The sequence below is a fragment of the Agelaius tricolor genome, unplaced genomic scaffold, assembly GCF_023055355.1.
Source record: "Agelaius tricolor isolate 1412-34295 unplaced genomic scaffold, bAgeTri1.0.p SCAF_13, whole genome shotgun sequence".
Lineage (NCBI taxonomy): Eukaryota > Metazoa > Chordata > Aves > Passeriformes > Icteridae > Agelaius > Agelaius tricolor.
The window spans coordinates 18,448,498-18,469,341 of record NW_027269273.1 but is presented as its reverse complement, the minus strand read 5'-3'; the positions used below and the strand labels follow the sequence as shown (position 1 = coordinate 18,469,341).

At 45.3% G+C, this 20,844-nt stretch overlaps 1 protein-coding gene across 2 annotated transcripts in view; it reads right to left on the bottom strand.

Annotated features, from left to right (window-relative positions):
• Positions 1-601: 601 nt before the first annotated feature.
• Positions 602-20,844, bottom strand: part of SEC31B (SEC31 homolog B, COPII coat complex component) — a 35,060-nt gene continuing 14,817 nt past the window's right edge. The window contains exons 11-27 of one of the 2 annotated variants that reach the window (XM_071439023.1): positions 20,035-20,265; positions 18,536-18,610; positions 17,910-17,990; positions 16,872-16,980; positions 16,309-16,487; positions 15,535-15,661; positions 14,347-14,492; positions 12,787-12,960; positions 11,982-12,164; positions 11,061-11,277; positions 10,368-10,691; positions 9,289-9,327; positions 6,395-6,450; positions 5,028-5,174; positions 4,491-4,607; positions 3,017-3,088; positions 602-2,477 (exon numbers count right to left, since the gene is read on the bottom strand). In XM_071439023.1, coding sequence (XP_071295124.1) covers positions 2,298-2,477; positions 3,017-3,088; positions 4,491-4,607; positions 5,028-5,174; positions 6,395-6,450; positions 9,289-9,327; positions 10,368-10,691; positions 11,061-11,277; positions 11,982-12,164; positions 12,787-12,960; positions 14,347-14,492; positions 15,535-15,661; positions 16,309-16,487; positions 16,872-16,980; positions 17,910-17,990; positions 18,536-18,610; positions 20,035-20,265 — 2,457 coding nt within the window. In that variant the 3' untranslated portion in view covers positions 602-2,297. The remainder of the gene's footprint in view (positions 2,478-3,016; positions 3,089-4,490; positions 4,608-5,027; positions 5,175-6,394; positions 6,451-9,288; positions 9,328-10,367; positions 10,692-11,060; positions 11,278-11,981; positions 12,165-12,786; positions 12,961-14,346; positions 14,493-15,534; positions 15,662-16,308; positions 16,488-16,871; positions 16,981-17,909; positions 17,991-18,535; positions 18,611-20,034; positions 20,266-20,844) is intronic. The other variant, XM_071439024.1, reaches the window with a different exon arrangement.

The window sequence follows — 20,844 nt, the reverse complement described above, 5'->3', positions numbered from 1 at the left end:
ATTTCTTTCTTTTGTAAAAAAGAAGTTTGATTCCCCCACCTTTATCACAATACTATGTTTCAATTCAGAATTTAATTCCTTCTTACCTCCTTAAAAGATTACATGAAATCAGCCAACAGATTCCTAATTTATTAACTTACGATAAGAACTGACAATTCAAGGGTATAAATTTCCACACAGGTCCAATCCTTATCCTAGTTCAGGCTGCATGGCTTCAGTGGTGTAATGTTTTTTTCCAATGAGAGACAATGCCATCAAGGGCTCTCTGTTTACTTACTCACATACTTCCAACTCTTGATGTCATGTGCAAAATCTCAAACATTGCTGAGATTCCCCAAGAGAACCTGAGTCTGGGGCCTTCTTGTGTCTGATGCAGATGAACAGTCACAACTGACGCAGGTGACCTGGAGAAGATCAGTGCTCTGACCCTGCAGCCTTAGGGAGTGCATAAGACCTGAGGTCTCACCACACCAGGATAGATGCCACCCATAGCAGCAGAGCCCAAAATCTGGTTTGCCCACACAGTTCCCAACTGCCCCCTCTGTGGGTGGCCATGCAGACTGAGGAAGTCTCATGCAGCCAGAGTAACAAGCCTATGAAGAAAAGCATCACAAAACACAGCTTTTATTTCACTGTTCTGTAATTTCTCAGTGCATCAAACCGCAGCAATAGAAACAACACAGCAGCAACAAGGAGGCACTTTGACCTGGAAAGGAGTGAATGAGACATGTCCTCTTCCTCCCTTCTCTGATTCTCCTCCCTCCTAAGTCTCATGGTAGACTAGGTTGATTTGTGTATGTCACTGAACCACAGGCCCACAATAGCATTATCACTCAAGCAGCAAGCAGAGCAAATAGGGACTGGCTACATCCAAATCTTGGGAATAAGCCTTGCTCTCAGCTATGGATCAATGATTGTGCTGCCTGGTTAATAACAAGGATGTTGAGAGAGCAGGCAGGGAGGGAGGAAGAGAGGGAAATAAACACACACAAAGATGTGCCCTAAAATCCCATCTACCTTCCCAGATTTCTTCCTCAGGACAGATATGCTTCATTCATCTACTTCCAGAGGAATTGCCACAGTGATGACAAGTCTCAGCACAATCTGTATCTTCAAGTCCTGACAAGATCACCTCCTGCAGCATATTCCTACCACCATAGTGCCAATGGGCCTTTGAGAACCACCTTTGCATCTATCTGTAGATAGTATGAATGCACCATACCTGTAGCAAGGAGCTGTCTCTCCCTGCTCAAGTCTGGGCTGGTCAGGGTAGCTCAAGGGAGATCTTTATGGGACTTAAACAATCCCTCCTGCTCTTAAAGCCCCTAGGCCATCTGAAAAACCTGAAGTAGGTGGCTTTTAGATAATACCAGTAGGTGAAAAGTCCAGCTGTGCTAAAGTAAAAGAAGTGAAAATGGCCAGGAGCCAGAAAGGGCAGGTTTTAGCCCCAAGACAGGATGTGACTGGCTCTGGGGAGAAGTGCACAGAGCACAACCTGCCAATGTTCCTGAATGGGAGAGTCACAGGAACTGGAAAGGGAAATTAGCCCTGGATCTGAAACACTGTGGGCTTGAGCCTGCAGATGATGGGGGAAAAAGATATAAAGGAAGGTGGATGGAGGGTAAACAGGAGACTTGACTTTTAAAAACAAGAGAGCTGGGTGAAGAAGAGAACCAAAGCTGTCCCAGAGTAGACTAGTAGTTAGTCCCTTAGCTGTAGCAGGATATGGGTGCAGAGGGGTGAAAGGGTGAGTCAAGGATGAGAATGAAGAGAAAGAAGGAGCCAGGAGAGATTCTTGCTGCAGCCCAGCAGAGTGAGGACACACCAGCCTAGGTTCCCAAGGCAGCCCAGCTACCACTCAGGAAGTTTACTCTGCAGCGGGGAATAGAGCTTGAGGCTCTTCTGTGGTGGTGCTGCAGGTACCAGCCCTGTTTGTTTCCTGAAAAATAGAAAGCAATGCCAGCCTAGAAGGGAAAGATTTTCCCCTTTGTGCTGGGGATATAGGGAAGAAGAAGGACCTCTGTGCAACCTGGACAGCCTGAAATTGAGATCCCAGGGCTGAAAAGTGGCCTCAGACTAGTAAGAAAGAAGAGAGAAAAAACAGTCTCCAGGAGCTGCAGGCACCAGTGGGCTGTCTGGAAAGTGGATGGGGCCAGGCGTGCAGGCTTAGCACAGTCCCAGGCACTGGCACAGACCTATTTCTCCAGAATCAGAAGGAGAGTCCACAACCTGCAGCACATCAACAGGTGAGGCAGTCCACCAGCTCCTGGTGTGCACTGGTCCAGCTGCTCCACACTTTACACATTCAGCTTGCCTGCTATGGTCATGAGGACTTTCAGGATGGGCATGAAACCAGACACCTCACTGAAACTGCTGCTGCTCACAACTTGGGTGTGAACCAGGAGACCCTGTGGGTAGTTCTTAGCCTCAATGCATCGGGCAATTTCGTGGAGACCCATGAGGATGTTTGGAGAGAGCTGTGGAGAGGGAGAAGAAATGAGTCAGCATGTTCTGTGATATAACACAGGTCTCTCTCCCTCCACACCCTTCATTACTCTTCTCCACTTCATTTTCACCAAACAGCACCTATACAGTCAAGCACTGGCAGGAAGGACAGCTGCTTCTCCCCCTGCTTTCCCAGACTACAACTGCCAGCTGGCATCAGCAACTGGCATCAGCAACTTCAGAGTTTTCTAAGCTAGTTACACTATGTTCACACTTAACCACTCCCAATTGCCCCTTCCCATCCAGGATCTATGTGCCAGTATACTTCTCGAAGGGTAAAAGCACCTTTCAGATACTTCCTCAACTTCTCCTTACACGATGTCTGGGCCAAAGTTAAGACAGAAGATACAAGGCAGGCTGGATTAATGGTCATTACAAGGTTTGGCACTCCCCTTGTCTTCCAAGAGAATATGTGCCAGTTACACAGGTACAGACATCAAGACCCACAGCCCAGTGCCAAGGTGTGCTCAGGGACCCAGCAGGACCACAAGGAATGTTGGCATCTACTTACGGCCTGCTCGCGCAGCTTCTCGTACAAACACTCCAGCCGCTGCAGCGCGTCCTCCAGCTTCCGTCGCGTTTTCTGAAGCAAAACAGGTATTGCTTGTCTGCCAGAGCTTCAAAGGCACCTCTCCAGAGCCAAAGTGCTCTCACTCAGTCCCTCCCTTCCTCTGCCTTTCCACAGCACCTTACCATTCAGCTGCATCTCAGCCTCTGACAGCCAGGGTCTGTGATACAAGCCAACCATGCTCTTATTCTGCACATATACATACATGTACATGTATACACATTCTCTCCCCAACACAGAAAGATGGATTGTCCCTTTTCCCATCTCCCAGCCTAGGCACTCCTCCCTTCTGCCAGTACTTGCAGACCACAAGATAGACTGATGACTTCCTAAGTGTGAGAAACATCCACTAGTTAACCCATGGGGTGTTCAGACAGCCTCACCCTGACTGGCCCAAGAAAGAGCTTCTTCCTGGTCTTCTTAGGGAAAAGAGGGAATATCTTTCCCACTCTAGATAACCACCAAGGAAAGTGTGTGAAGTGAGTACTGAAGCTCTGATGAGACTGACCTCATTAAGCCCATCTTGAATAATCCACTCACAGGTAACTTATTCCACTAACACAAATGCCTGGCTCCGGGCACTGCTGGAACAGGCCTGAAAGCCACAGGAGTTCAGGTGCCTTGCACTGCTGTACAGAGCCAGCTATGCAACCACCACCTGAGCTAAGTGCTTAAGCCCAAACCAACAGGCCTTTCTGTCCATAGAGGGAACCTTTAGATTATGCTGCAGAAATTGCTATGCTGCACTCACAGAAAGCACAGAGCAAACACACTGAAGATGCTGCTCTAATTGCCTGACTCTGGCATAGCAGTCTGGGCTCAGTGTTCATCATAACACCTATCAACCAGATAGTATTCTGGAAGGCTTCTTAGAAGCCCCAAGCCCTGGGAAGACTTAGCAACATAACACAATGTGCAAACACTGCTTTTCTGCTTTCAGACAGTCTGGCCTGACACATTGACCCAATGTGACAGGTACCAATAGCATTTCAGGAACCAGGGTGGAGAAATTACATTTACTTGGACAGAAAGATTGATTGGCTTTCTCTTCCACCTGGGATATCTCAGCCTTTTTTCTTTAAGTCTAAAGATAGCTGGTAATACCAGCTCTGCAGGAACTGTCTGCAGATCAAACCAGTGAATTAGCTGGGTAAATTCTTCTACTTTCCTTAAAAGAAAGAGCCAGGAGGAAAGAATCATTGCTCCAAAAAGGCAATGAGAAGCAGGGGATAAAAGTTAGAGAATGCATCTCAGTTCCCAAAGATGAACAAGCCTGCAGCCTAAAGGAAGGAGGCAAATGGACATTAACTTGGTTATAGGGACAAGACTTTTCCTTTCTTTACCCAAACAAAAGAAGGAAGCACCAGTCAAACATCTATAAGGGGAAAAATCCAATATCAGAGAAGGGAGGACTTACTGGATCAGTGGCAACAGCTGAGCAGCGTTGTACCAGCCCTTCAAATGTAGCCTTCAAAGCCTGGTGCTCAGGGGGCAGCTCCTTCCTCTCAATGCTTTCCCTAGGTAGCTGGTGATACTGACAGAAAAAAAATGCAGCTGAATGAATGCAACAGGAGCATGAAAGGCTGGAGCAGGTAGATTCCCCTCTTCAAACAAGAGAACAGAAAGAATTCCACCCCTTCACAAACCTAGAGAATATCTGGAAGCACAGAGTTAGGTTATCTTCAGACTGTGATACAGTTCCCGGCCTCTCTGGATTCTCAACTCCCAGCAGGCTGACAAGCCTGCCTGGTCTCCCTCGCTCTCTCCCACCCATACCCAGGTGTCATTTTTCCAACCTGGCAATTCCTCTAATGCTCAGCAGAGATGCCTTGTAGGGGCTAGGGAGCAGCATAAGCCCTCTGCAGCTGCCAAGTAGTAAGAACCTCAAAAGCTGAGCTGTTTTTCTACTTGACAGGATGCTGGTGGCTGGGGAGTGCCCCACTTTCCCTGGTACCTGTAGGCTGCCTTCCTTGGGTGCTCCTGGGGGTGACTGGCCAGATTCTTGCAACCTGGATAGCTGAGGATGGATCCCTTGGGTTTCAGCAGGCACGCCCATTACTGGAGCTGTGATGGGGGCCAGAGGAGTAAATTTCTCAGGCAACTGTCAGCAAAGAAAGAAAAAAAAAAATCAAGAAAACCAAGTCGAAGGAAGAAGGGCTGGTTGCTTCTCCACAGAAAAATTCAACATCCTTTCTAACTTGAAGAGTCTCCAGTTCTCAAGATGATGAAAGAACATATCCCTGTTCTTTCAGCCCCTGACTCAGAGAATAGGGCCCTTCCTCTTCCATCCTAGATGAACAGTCAAAGCGACAGCAAGAAAACCCCTCTGGAATTGCTCAAACAGATCCGTTACTCCTGAGAGCACTGGTCCTCAGAAAGCCGCTTGGTCTCTGCAACGGCACGAGTCCTGAATGTAGAGATTAGCAGCAGTAAAGTGTCCAACTGAGCAAGTATTGGGGAAAATCCCACGACATGGGGGGAGATTCCTCTTGCAAACACTTCATCATGCCCCTGCTAAGCCAGAGAGTCATGACAGATTCTCTCCAACAGGGCTAGATCAAAAGGAGATGGCTTTAACAAGAGGCTAATCCTGTTGTAGTGAGCACAGCCTGAAGCAGGTTCCCAGCTATGCTGCCAGAAAAAAAGGGCGAGAAGTCTGTTCCAAGCTAAAGAAGAGGGGTGGGGGGTGGGAAGGATGCCAAAGATGCTTCTCATCACACCTGCCAGCAAGCACCAGTGATAGAAACAGGGTACTGAGAGCATTTGTTGCAGAAGAGCTCAGCTCACAGGCCCTCCAGTGCAATCACGACAAGGCAGAGAGCTGCAGGACCAGCACAGCAGGCAGCTCACAGCTACACCTGTTCCAGCTTCTCAGCACAAGTGCCTTATCATTTGGTATCAGCATCTGAGGAGAATCACTGTTGTGAGGGAAAATGCTGCCCCTAGCTGTCAGGTGTGAAGAGAATGTGACCTCCTCAGCCGCTATCAAAAAAATTGTGTAGGCAAGGGCATAAGATTAAATCTGTATTTTTAACAACAAATTATTGTAGGCAGCCTGGGAAGTACTGACAGAGGATGCAACACTAGAGCTGATAACCATATTACAAAACAGCCACCCTGCAGAACAGCATGTGACTTTGGATGGCAAAGAGTCAAGATTGCTTGGACTCCATTCCTAGCCATGAAGGCAGTGCAGACCTAGACAGAGCAACAGGGATAGAGACCTGTGGAGTTTGACAGCAAGCATTTATAGGAATGTATCTGTCACATGGAACTCCCTGGCTAAAAGACAACCAACACATACTGTAGCTGAAAACTTACCTTTTTCTTTTGAAGGCCTCCTCTTCCAGTAGAGGGATCACTCCAAGATTCCTGAGCTGCCAGGACAGAGGACAAGACACAAACCTCAGACTGTGAGAAGCTGGCTGCAGCAACAATTCATGCACAATTTAGAACTTCCTCCAGGAGATGGCCCTTTGGCTCCAATTCCCTTGTCATTGCACTTTTAGACTTTTTCAGCTGAGGAATTTCAAACCCAGCTCACAGGCCCATGAGATGCTCTTGCTTCCCCTTCCCATTCTTAATTTCATTCTTAGGATCCTAGTGTGTGCATAGCCTTAATGAGGTGATGTCTGATCAGACTGAACTGGCACATACCCACTCCCACACAGGAAACTTTTTTTCTAACTACCTGAAGCTTTCTGGATTCTGTATAAGCTGCAGAAGTCAGCCTCAGAGTCAGGCCTGAACCTTGGTGGGGACCTGCTAAGTGTGCGCCTCACATTTCAGGAAGTTCTTGGGGTTCCCCAGAGAATATGGCACTGTGGTAGCACAGCAAGAGCCATGCTACAGGTGAGAGGGCTTCTCACCAGTACTCACAGGAATGCTCATGGTGGCAGTTCAAAGCAATACAGGCTGTTCTGAAAAAGGCAGAAAGATTTAGGGGTGGGTTCCCTTCCAAAATCATGTTCAGAACCAAAGCTTAGCAAAATTTGCTGACTGCCAAATAGAAGGGAATAGACTTAACCAGTAAATGCTTTGGGAGCAGAAGGGTGTCTCAGCAGATGCTTCTGTGGTACTCTAACCTCACTCCAGATAATTTAAAATCCATCAGACAACATGACATCAAAAGACTTGCATCCACTCTTTGTTCTGCAAAGGTCAAATTGCAACTACCTTGTCTGCTGCTGTCCTGTAAAGGTACCTGCATCTTTAGACAAAACCCCAGTATTAATAACCTCAAGCCCATGAGACAGGAATAATCTGTGAGAAAACAGAGGAATTCTAAGGGGGCAATATCAGAATTGCTGGAGCTCAGAGCCACACTTAATGAGCTACTGATCCTGAACTGAGCTTTAAAAATCGCAGGGGAAAGATGCAAAAGGTGCTTCATTACTTTAATTACCTTTATTATTAAAATCCTGGCAGCCTCTTTTTGCCCTCCTTTTTCCCATGATTTCAAGACTTGCTCTCTGATGAGTTTGGATCAGAAGTTTAATTAAGTTGGCACCTATTTCTAGCTTGGGGATTCTGTGCCCTAGAACTCTGCTGGCCCCCACAGAGTCTGTGGCCCAGCAGTCCTTGGCACTATTCCAACCCAGTGGCACTCTGTATCCTCACTGGAAACAGCTATTTAAATTATACCCTTTAAGCCAGGCATTTAATCATCAGACATGAGAGACAACAGACCCTGGTGCATTTTGCTGGGGTGAAATACTACCTTCCCTACGCTACTTGTGAAATAGAATTTCTCACCATCCCTGAAAGGAGTGCCCCATGTCAGCAGTCTCCAGCAATGCCTGTCCTAGAAAAAACAAGACCATCAGAGGCTGGAATCAGGGATTATCCTGGCCAGAAAGGAGATGAGCCAACATGTTGCTGTCTTTCTCCCTGTCCCTGACACTCTCAGGAACTTGGGATTTCTGCGGGTGGAGGTGTCTGTTCATTGTGTTAGTAATAATGTTCATGAGCTGTAGATACTATGTTCAGGAATGTCCAGAGCAAACAATTTTGGCCAGTCAGATTGAGTGATTTTACAGTCCCTTTTCAGATTAAGAGAAATACAAATCAAAACCAGAACAATAATAGCAGGCAAGAAAGCACTCTCAAGGAAGCCAGTTTGCACTGCTGAACCAAGCATGCCATACGCTGCCATTAAAACCAGGGGCAAATGCTACCACGGAGAAGGGAATTTCTCAGTAGTGAATTCCTGAAGGGCATCTTCAGCCTAAAGAAGTGCTTGAAATCCTTGCTGTGGAATCATCTTCCCTTAACACGGAGAAACGGAGGTATTTTGTTTCTCTGCTGAAGGGACACCTCCTTCTCTGGAGTCCCACTCCATGCAGTCAGACTGCTTGGGGATCTAAGTGCCTGCAAGTACTTGGATTTCCTAAATGAAGCTGTGATATTTGTGCCTGGTAGATAGATGGTCCTGCCAAAGAGCAGCAATCAGAACAGTGACAGCCCACAAAGACATTGAGCCTTACCCCACTGACAGTGTAGATTAGAATATGACTACCTTCCAACACCAATAAATACCAAGGAGAGAAATCAGTACAAAGTATCAGTCAGAAAACCCCTTGGGTCCAAATTTTCCCCCACAGTCAAAGTAAGATTCAAAGCCAAACCTCACTCTTTAACTAAAGCCAAAAGGGATTTCCAGTTCCCCTTGGAAGAGAGCCCCTAAATTCTGCTTGGGAAGCTCTACTCCACCACTGCTTCTACTGGGACTCCACCTCATCCAAACCACAGGAGGAAAGCACAAGCAAAACCATGCACAAGGCTGGGAGAGTAACAGGGAGAGATGAATTACAACCACTGGCCTGTTCCTCACCTAGAGAACCAAGACAGGAAAACTGTCTGCTTCCCTGTCCTGCTGGCCCAGCAACTGCCTGAAAAGACAGAAACTGAAAAAGGTCTAATACCTCCAGAACTGGAGGGAAATAGAGAAGGAAGAAGCAGGAGACATTATTTTCTGTATCCAACCTCATGAGTGATAGCATAGAACTTTTATTTCACTTCCAATATCCCCAGCTGTCATTTACTAGTCCTCAGGACAGGTATGTTCCCTACCCCACCTGGACAGCTCCCCAGGCATGCAAGGGAACAACAAACAGCAGTGAGCATGCACACATGCACACACATCAAAACATGCATTTCACTGGAAGCAGCAACATTGCCTGCCCCACAGGTCTGGAGGTTTCTCTGGGTACTACCTGCATGATCCGTGTGGGGATCTAGCCAAGGGAAGAAACCTGAAAATCAAGGCAGGGTGGAAAAGGCATAATCACCAACAGCTTTAATTCAGTGAGTAATTTCACTGGAGTACTATGCCAAAAAGCTTTTCAGGAAGGAATCTGTCCAGCTGTAGCTTAGAGCCTTTGGTGTGTAGTCCCCACAGACTTCACACAGTGGGATTTGCTATCCTTGGATAAACACAGGTCAGCAAAGAATTTCAGGTGAAGGCAAACATCATAGCCTCAGATCCTTCACTCTCAGCATACATGTGGCTTGGAGAAGCATCTGCTCAAAAATCTATGGATTGTCAGCCTTGTTGTTAGGGATCTCCACAGCCTGGTTAAGCCTGTCCCTTGAGACAGCAAACAGAGAATTAATAAACACCAGATATTCTGGGAAATAGAAGGAATGCCCATGAATGGGGAACTAGGTCCAACAACACTCTTTCTATTCATCATGCTAGCAAGGACTTCACACAATAGACTGGATTCAAACTATAGACCCAGAGGGGTCTAAAACACTGCAGAGAGGAATCCAGAAGTGATTCCCAGACAAGTCCTTTATGACAACAGGAAGAAAATGGTAGCCCTAGAGCACAGCAGACAGAAGAATTTAGTCCTGAGGCTAAATAAGGAGTATCTCATGGACAGGAAAGCTCTCCCACCATTTCAAATACGCTTCTCATGTAAGTTGCATGAGCAAGGGTGAGATGAGCAAACCTTCCATCAGGCATTCCATGGGAACCACCACCCTTTCCATCACAGCAGATGCCTTTGGAGTAGATGACTATTCAGGGTGCACTGAGGACCTGAAGAGACATCACCTTGCAACCACAACCTGGGAGACAGAACAACTGAGCAGGCTGAAAGAAACTGTCAGCATTGTTGTGTTCCACCACCACAGCAAGACTCAGCACTCTCTGCCTTTAAGGTCTGCCTCAACACCACATCCACTCTTTATGGAGACAGACCAGACCTCAGAAGATCCATGTCCATTACACACTGCAAACCCCACCTGGGCTTGTCCTGGGCACACAAGTCACACAAGCAGTACTTACCTGTGGGAGGAGGAGGAATGGCTGCTGGCAGTGGTTTAGTAGATGGAGCTCCGGGACCTCCCTGAGGATAACCCATGTTCATGGGGCAGTTGAAAGGTGCTGAAGAGAAGTCTAGAGGAGACTGGCTTGCCACAGGGAGAGGACAGGCTGCAGGAAGCTGAGATGATGGGGCTGAGGCTGGAGTGAAGAGGGCAGGTCTGGGTGGTGGAACACCAGGAGGTGTCATGGGCATCAACTGTCCTGGCAGAGAGGGCTGACTGGAGAAAGGAGCAGGACCAACAGGTCTGACTCCCACCGGTCCAAATGGCTGAGACTGTGACACAGCTACAGACAACAAAGGGAGTGTATCAGCATCACTTGTTTCATGTGCCAACTTCTCATGACACTATCCTTCTTGGTAATAAGCCTTCCCTTCTTCAAGCCATATCCTTTAATATTCCTGCCCCCCTAGCCCTGGCTACATCAGTGAAACTGCCACCAAGCCAGCTGTGGCTTTTCCACCCCTATCAGCATACGTGCAGCAACAGTTACTACAACTAAATCTGTCAGAAGCACTGAGAAGCCTCTTAGACAGCTGACTTGTTCTTCGTCAGTACAATAGGCCTGTGAGTAAAAAACTAGAGTGGCCACCCACATTGAAGGCTTTAGTCTCAGAAAACCTAGAAATAGACACAACTATCAGACAATGCTTACCAGGCCCTGAGACAGTTGCTGGATTCAAGCCCAAGTTGTACTGTGGGTATGGGTATGTGTCTCTGGAATAGACACTTGTTTGTGGACCTGTGCTGGCCTGGGAAGGGGCAACGTGGTGAGGTGTCACAGGCATTGCTGGCACTGGCTGAGGTGTGAAGAGGGAAGGCACTGAAGGCTGAGATGGTGCTGAAGGGGCCAATGATGACGGATAGTTGGGCTGCAATCAAAAAACAAAGAACTTGCAAATGGCCAACAGAGTCATATGCATACACAATACTAGCAGATGCAATTTCTATCTCTGTAACTTCTCAGGCAACAGAAGCTGCTGCTGTTTTTGGTGCCCTGGATGCACTCAATCAAAGGCCTTTCCCACCACGTAACTTGCTCAATATGATGAGCACCACACTCTTTCAGAGTATTCTCCAGCTCTCAAAAGGATTAGTCCTCAGGAGCAAGTTCCCATATAATGACTTCCTGGAAGCACAACCAGGAGGAAATAATGAAGGAACAATAATGGAATAATAGAGATTGGAAGCAAAACTTTTTAAACAGTCTTCTTGTGCAAGAACTGAGATGAAGCTGTGAAGCCGTACTACACTAATTCTACTAAGATATCAGGGTAAAATGAGCATAGCAAATTGACCCCAGCCCCTTTCACCCTAAAATTTGAGATCTCAGTGGATCACTACACTTGTAACATTCTCCTCCAGGATCTACATGTAGGACAGGGCTTTGTGAAAAGACGGCAGGCCACTGACTTTTGGATTGCCACAGAGTTCGTGTTTTCTCCAGTGAAGGACATCAATGAGGAGTTCCTCAGTGTCTGAAGTTTATGTCATCTCATATTACTTCTTATGCCTTCCACAACCCAGTAGCCTTCCTCCCTCTTCCCAAGCCATGACACCTGTGTTTAGGGCCTACCTTTTCTGGATGTCTGGGACCTACTTTATGGGCTGCTCCTTCAAGGATGGAACCACTCTTGGCTGCTGTGGGTTTGATGACCCCTACATTGACACGAGCGTAGGGAAAAGGGGGTGGCTGCTGATCACCCACACTCTCTCCTTGAGCATGAAAGAGCCGGTCTCGGAGCTGTTCAATCAGGAGCTGAAACAAACCATGCTTTAGAAGAAGCACTTTGAGAGCCCCAGATGGAAAATGCTGGGGAGGCATTTAAAGAAGACCCTGACCTATAGCACTATGAATCAAACTACAAAACTAACCATGTTCCCAACAGCCACCAGGAAAAAAATCACAACAAATGGTAAATGACAATCTGGGACATCACCTGCCATACTATCAGGCAGATGAAGTCTCCCTAATCCTTCCCCCAGTCTTTATAGTATTCCCTCCCCAATCCCTATCCACATTTAGGCACTAGATAGATTTATTTCAAACCGCCAGGTGACCTCCTCATTCCCTTCCTCTACAAGCTAGTTTCAAGAAGAGAGGCAGCTTCCCTGGCAAGCTGCTTCCCAATGTTGTTCTCCATCAACCATTTTACAGTTCTATAACTCTTTCCTTTTCCTTGAATCAAAGGCACTACAAAGAAAATGCAAATGAAGACAAAACCCATATCCTGGAATACCTTCCCCTCTCACCCTCTATTCTCAAGTTAGCATAACTAAGGTGAAACTTTAAGTCCTGATGCATGACAAAACCCCAGCTTTCTCTCATACAATCTCCCCCCCCTACTTCTCTTTCCCACAACAGCTTGCTGCTCACTCACCTCTTTAGAGCTGCTGGGTAGGTAATTCATTGCAGCTGCCAAGCATCCTTGTGATGCCAGGAGATTGGCATACTGGGTGATTCGTTCTGCCAAGACAGGGCCTGGTGCTGGTCCTGCAGTGCCTCGGAGCATCTCAATGGACCTGCTCAGCACCATCACCTTCTCTATAAGATCCTGAATAATACAGGGGGAAGGAAGAAATCAGACTACTCAGAATCTGACTGGTTTTACTGGTCTATCTCATGCTGAGACAATACCAGATAGCTCTCCCCACTTTCAGTTGACATCAGGGCCAATGTGGACAGAAGTTACTCCCCTCTGCACCAAATACTATCACTGATGACCATTTCCTCAGATGCACTTGGAGAAAAAGAGGAACCAGGAAGCAAATCCTGACATTGCTACTTTAATAGTAAGGGAAAAAAAAGAAAATCAGAAGCCACAAGATTGTTCCAATCAATAATTTTACTAGGAAGCTTCTATTGTTACAGGCGATCAACTTGGAAGAGGAAGGCTTAAAACCATACCAAGAGAAATTCACTAGAAAAAAAATACTACTGCTGGCAAAAGGACCAGAAGTGTTTTAGTTACTCAAAACTCCTTCAACTCCTAGGAATGAAAGCAGTGTTTACAGCTGGAGAATGATACATGCTGATATCTGGCAACTGGGAGGGGACCAATTTCAGAAAGCACCAGGAGTGCTGAAGATGCCTTTTTTTGCTTTTACTCAGTAGTGCGATTACAAAACCAGGGGACTCTAGCAGAGGGCATTATCTGCAGATATCCAAGTGGAAGACTTGTCTAGCTCATTCTAGCAAGTGACAGACACAACAGGGCTTAGTCACTTAGCCAGGACTGGTTGAAGTGTAACAGATTACTGAGATTAACTCAGTTGGTCAGAGCATGGTCCTGGTAATACCAAAGTTGTGGGTTCAATCTCCATATGGGCCATTCACTTAAGAGTTGGACTCGATCCTTGTGGGTCCCTTCCAACTCAGAATATTCTGTGAAATAATCAACAGGAATGAAGAGAGGTAGGTAACAACATTGACTTAGAAGTCCTGATTTATCTGCAAGGTGTGACTTCCCATATGTGATCATTCTACTTGCAGTGGGATATCATGATCCAGACTTCATTTTATTTTGCTAAGGCTGTTCTGAAAGTACAGCAAGATAACTGCAGCATTAAGTTATACATGACAAGCACAGCAGCAAATGTATCCCAGGCTACTACCAGTAAAAAAAAGGGTATAGCTCAAACTTCCCTGACCAAAAGGAAGCTCAGAGATGACATCAGTATGTAAGAGAGGCAAGTAGGCTGTAACTCCTGTCCATGGCTGGATTTACGTGCAGTGTAAACACACAAACCCTGGCTGATTCAGAGTGCAAGCCTCCTTTCAAAGTAGGCTCATAACCCAGGCTAGGAGGAGATACCTGGGTGAGTACAAACAGGTCTCCACTGTCTACTGGAAGCCAGATACCTTGAAGGGAAAATGCAGACAGTTCAGGGCTACCAGACTGGCCTGAAGAGGAGTCGAATCAACATCATAGCACCTGTACCTGTAGGGCAAGTGGTGATGAAGTCTCATGGTTTTTTACCCAGCATTCCACCAGCCTCTCCACATTGCCTGATGAGATATAGCAGAGGCAGGCATCATTGGACAGGGCTGCATCTCCCTCTGACTCCAGGCGGGCACCCAGCATGTCTAGAGAGAAGAGATGCAGCCAACATTTAACACACGTCCCTTTGGAAGAGCTCATTAACCCCAGTGCTTTGAATCTGCACCTAATTAGAATCATAGAATCATTTAGATCAGGAAAGAACATTGAGTCTAACTATAAACCTAGCATTGCCAAGTCCCACTAAACCAAGATTTTAAGTGCCACATATACTTGTTTTATAAATAACTCCAGGGATGGTTCCCTGGGCAGCCTGTCCCAATGCTTGACAACCTGTTGAGTATAGGTGGTTTTCCTAATGCCCAGTTTAAACTTCCCCTGGTGCAACTTGAGGCTGTTTCTTCCTCTCCTATCATTGCTATTTTGGAGAAGTACAACCTCCTTTTGGGTGGTTGTATAGAGCAGTAACGTCACTCCAATCCTCCTTTTCTCCATGCTAAACAACCCCAGTTCTCTCAGCTGCTCCTCATAAGACTTGGGATCTAGACCCTTCACCAGCTCCAATGCATAACTGTTGGATAACAGAGAAATGGGAAGGAAACCCAAAGACAACCTGAAAAAAACCTACTTTTGCACATCTGCCAATTTTTATGTCTGCCCAAACACATAAAAGAAACGACAGATTAATTCAGTGAAAAAATCCAACACTTTTTTTTAATTTCCAAAAGAGGTGTAGGAATTTCCAGGCAATAGTAGGGTGCTGAAACCTGTTTTAGGTGGAATGAAGCCCCACTGGACCTTTTATTGTAAATGAAATACCCTTCTCTATGGAATAAAAATCACCCTCTTCATGTCTCAGCCAAAGGATAGCAGCTATCCTGTTTTTTTTTCCATGCTACTTCTAGAGGTCACAGGAAATACCCACATACACAACTTTACACCATGATTCTCAGCGACAGTGTGCACCTATCATTCTCCTAACTCAACACACCACACTTATTTAAGTTCCAGGTAGCTGTAATGAGTAAGAAGTGCTTCCTTTTCTTAACTCTATCCACTTCTTTCTGTAAGCAGTCCAGAGGTACCCTCTGCAAGGGAAATTGTATCAAAACATAGTACACTGCATACCACAGAGCTGAGTGTAGTCTTCGTGCTTTGAATATGTTAACAAGATGGCCAGTGCCTCCTTCCAGCTCTGTAGATCACAAGTGCAAACAATATCTTGCCACTTCTGCTGCACAATGGAGGAAAGCAGCTGTAAGGGAAGCAGAAGGCCTGTCACTCACTGAAGAAAAAGATAAGCTGACGGTCTAAGTAACAGCTCACTTTGAAACACGCTTTCCACCATGCAGAGACTACTACACTCACTGTATATTAAGGTCCAACAATCTCAGCATCCCTACCTTAACGGTAATTGGAACCTGATGCCTCTAAGAAAAGTAAAAAAGCCCAACAAAGCACTTTAAAGAATATGGAAACAGCCACACTAGACAAGATTAAAGATCTAACACATATCTTGTTTCAGAGCAGCTGGTATCAATGACTGGAAGCACAGTGTTAAGATATCCAAACCTCTGTTACACTTCCCCATTTGTAAATTAATAAGCTAGGAACTTCCTAGTTGAGCTGTTAAGGGGCAGTATGCACCACAGGTTACAAGCATGAGAAGCTGAGACAGAAACCATTACCAAAAAAAAAGGAAGAGAGAACACAGACATACTATGTAAAATTACCATAAAACTACCAAGATATTAGCATAAATGCAATAGGAGATGAAGAGATTCTGCTGACATTCTACTTCCTTCATTGAAGAGAAAGCATTTCCACATATATTCAGAGAAACATTTGGCAAGCCAGTGCACACCTTCCCCTGCTCAGTGTGTACACAAAACCATCACTCACCACGGAGAGATTTGTTTTCCGCTTGGCAAAGTAGCGCTTCTGGGTTTCCTTCAGGAGGTTATCTCCACCAGCTATGGCTAAGATGATGGCATCAGCAAAGCGCTCTGCTCGCATGCACAGCTCCACTGCACCCTCAAAATTCCCCAACAAAAGGGCTTGGCTGATGAGTCCATCTGTATCTACAGAGGTGAGAAGCAGAGTCAACCCAAGGAGTCATCACTCAGATGCATTGATGGTGCTTGTCTTAAAGAGCAGGCAGTAAAAAGCAGTAACAGCTAAAAGCCCACCTAAAAGAAAATTTGGAAACTCAAAAAACCCCACTGAATTGACTCTAGGTCTTCCATCATCTAGAAGAATCTTCTAAATTTTTAATGAGTCTCTCATCTGGAAGAAGTATTTCTATGTTCAATGTGATATGCTGCGTAACACTTGAATGGGTCATATGTTTTAAAAGTATCCATCTGCTGGTGTGAACTAGATTCTTCCTGGTCTCTCTGAATTTTCTGGTTTTCCCTCCTCTCCCCTTTTCCTAAGAGGGCAGATACACTCTTTATGTAACATACCTTCTGTGACAGGAATCTCCAATGTGCTCATATTCTGTGGGATGAGGTTATCAAAAAAGGCTGAAGAGGAAGAAACAGCAGCTACATCATCGCTGGAATTCATCAAAAGCTGCGCAAAAAGTGCAAGAGCTTATTTAATTCACTGCACACACATATTCTACCGAAAACAGTTTAGTGGATTACAGGGTGGGATGGGGCTGCTCTCCATTTGGTTGTGCATGCTCATATAAATCTAATTTCAATTTGGAAACTCCTGTCACTGTGCAATCAATCTGCACAGTTTCACAAGGGAAGCAGCAAGAGCAGTGCTGCAATTGGCAAAGCTTAGGAGATTGATGGTGCAAGACGTGCAATGCCAACAGCACTGCTGGGCAGCATTCATCAACTCAAGTGTCAGCCCTTGAGCAAGCTGAACTATTTTGGATGGAACAGAGATAAGAACAACAAGTAAAATCTGTAAATAACAGGCTGGATCACAGCCATGTGTGGTGCTTTACTGAAATGCAGGACACAATTGCTACTCCTAGAATATCTCAACCAGTGTTTGAGGCTTGTGAAGGTGATTACTAATCAGAGAATATAAGTTTTAGGTACCTCAGAGGAGAAAAGTTTACAGTGAACCAGGCCTTGGAAGGCATCTGAAGATGGACATCCCAAAATTATGCGAAAATACATTTCAGAGGATAGAGGTGAAAAAGAAAGAAATACCACAGCAGAAGCTTCACAGAGGAAATCCAGAACTGTAGCCTCAAGTTAAGCTGGGGTGAGGCTAATTCTACCACTGAAGAAATCAACACAGGTGAAGCAAACCTTCTTGCAGGAATAATAGCCAGGAGTCCTTCATTGCTCACTGGTTAGTTTTAAAGCCAGAAGGGAAAGTTATTATCATTTAGTCTGACCCTGTGAGGGTTTGATAGGCCTGTGAACTGCCCTCTGCAATGCCAGCACTGAGCCCAACAAGCTGTGGTTGGAATTAGGCCTTCCAGTTCATTCTGCCATCCTCTGCTCTCCCAAGCTGGCAAGATGTACAGGACATACCTGATCTGGTGCAGCATTTGTATCACCTGCCTCGGGAAGGGGCTGTTTATCTGGGATCCCATTACTCAAACATGAGGCAATCTAGAAAAGTAACAGACACACACAGAGTAAAGCGAAGTAAGCACCTGGACAGCAAAACTACCAAGAGACTGGCAAGCCCCAGACACAATTCCCCCAACTCTTTCACCTGTTTGAATACTTCCACCTCACCCTATTCCTGGCTGGCTGTCTATCAGTGACTATTTATCCTTTTCAGAGCATTATCCATCAGTGCTATGCCAGACTGTCTCCACCTGTCACCTTCTTCCTGTTTGAAGAATCCCCTGAGACGCAGAGAGCTGAATGCTAAAAGAAGCTCTCACAACTGCACAGTTGTTGAACCATCCCCAGTGCACCAACAACTGAAACCAAGATAACTGGGCTCAAGATCCCTTTGGCTGCACCCTTACAAGTGCTGCATTTGCTTTTTAGTGGGGTATACTTCATGTGACTCCCAGCTGAAATTTCACACACTTTGGTCATTTGTGTGTTGTGAGATCACTTGCTCAGTTCCAGTAGGACCCCACAACCCTCCTGCAGCAGCTTTAGTCCTGTAAAGGTTTCTATTTATTGGAAATACCCCTTACCTTTTTTTGCAGATCCTCTTTACTGTAGCCCAGAAGCTTGAGAAGTTTAGTCCTGGACTCTTGCTCCAAATTCACCTGAGTCCCAATGGATATTAAAAAGACAAAAAATATGTAATATCATAGACATCTACACACTGATAATAGTTAGCTGCTTCTGGCAGCAGCAAAGTTCAGAGCTCAGTTTATAGATAAAGAATTGAACTATGAAAAGTCCACCTAATAACTATTGTGTAAAGATGTATGGAATTTAAGTTATAATCATGATAAAAGGGCAAAACTCAAGTTTGCCACAGTTACAACTGAGGTACAACTGTGTATCAAGATCACAACTGTATACATACCTAGTGTACTTGGTCATTAATTTTCTGGATAATCTAGGAATTGCCAAGTTAATCTCTTCACAAAGAAAACTGACTGATTTGAATCTGGATGAAACTGAAACAAGGTGGTTGCCTGAACTGCTAGCTGGTGGAATTGCTAGCTAATTCACAAGAATTAGTTAACTGTTACAGAAGCTCCCTGGCTGAGGATATCAGACACTCCCAAAAATTCCCACAGGCTGCACATAGCCTAATTGACAGGCACTATTTATATGCTTTAATGCATGATTTACATTCTGCAATGAGAATCTGTCTGTCTCAGTTAACTCCCGTGCTGCTTCTTCTACACAAATGATCAAACTTACATGTGTAAAATACTTGTAAGCAGTCAATTTCAGAAACTGTTCCTGCAGAAGCAGGAATGGTGCTGCAGGACACTTTTGTACAGAACCCTAGTTTGTAGTTTAAGACAATCAATTGTAATATATCCTTTATGTGCTAGAGTGGTCTCTCAGGACCACACACCAGATGGATTATAAAAAGTGACTCAAAATGACAGTTTGATGTGTCTCATTTAATGCAACTGAAGACATTGTTGCAATGGAGACCACTTTCATCACCTAGATTAACAGCTGGCCATCCTGTTCAAGATTCCTCACACAAACATAATACTGTGGCAAATATCTCAATATTTTGCCCTCCACACAGTCTGCTACAAGTGTCTGTAAACCACTGCCAAGACTAAGCCCTGCCTCTTCAGAAGGATGACCTCTTCCTATTACCAAACTCTCATGCTACCAAATTGTCCACAAACGCTAGTCAGTCCTCATGCCACCACAGCTCTCTCCTTTGTTCTGGGGTATCTCATTGTCCATTTGGACTTCACCTTGAAAAATAACAATGTACAGCTCCACAGGCTGCAGGCAGATATAGCTTGGCAATATGTTGAGTTGAAAAGATCCTGTTTCAGGAAGCCCAAACAAGTCCACTGAAAAGACCAATCCTAATGAAAACCAAGATAACCTCCAAGACCTCAACTTTCTGTAGAAAAATAAGAAGTATATTCATTCAATTCCATTTTATATTTAAAGAACAGGAATATAAAGGGCTAGAGAGGACCATATTCCACCCCAGGACCACAGAAGAACTGACCTCTGTATTTCACCACGGCCTTCCTACCTTCAAGAAGTTCCAGAGGTTCTCATCAAATGGCAACTTGGCTGTCTGGATCTTGCCCTGGCAGTAATCAAGGAGGTTCCCTGACTGCAAGGCCATCTGCAGTTCTTTGGATCGGAGTAAAAATTCAGTTTCAGTAGTGACTTGACTGATGAATACCTGGTGTGGATAAGTCTGCTGCATTTGCTGTCCAGGAGCTTTGGTTAGACCAAAGGTAATCAGTTTTCCTCCAAACTGAGAATGACAGAGGAAGACACAGTAAGTATTCTTATAAACAAAGGTGAAAGCTACTCAGTTCTTCATTTAGCAAGACAGACCCAAGCTCCAGCAGCAATCACAAGGAACCCAAGAATTTAGTGTGCATGGATGGTATGAGCACTGAGGGAGCTCTCATTACTAGCCCTTCAGCTGAACTGAACACTGATAAACTTGACACTTGTGCATATCCGATCAGCCTAGCCAATTGCAAGTGCCAGAGAGGCACAGAGGAAAAAGTACCCTTGAACAGAACTGTTAGTTCTTTTGTTACATGGAGAGGCAGACTGCCATGATAAAAACTATCAGGTGAAGAACAGGCACTACACAGACAAAGAACAAGTCAAGCAACAGGCTAAAAGACTAATTCAGCCATCCAATTTAGGAGGAAAGATGTGAGGAAAATTAAATGCCTGGATAGGAAAGAGACAGAGGAGAATGGGAATGCATGCCAGCCTGCAAGGACAGCTTTTACAAATTTTTCTTAGATTATATTGACTTCTACTTATAATCTCCCATTCTCTGCTACAGGACTCTCTTGTTGAAAATATATCTGAA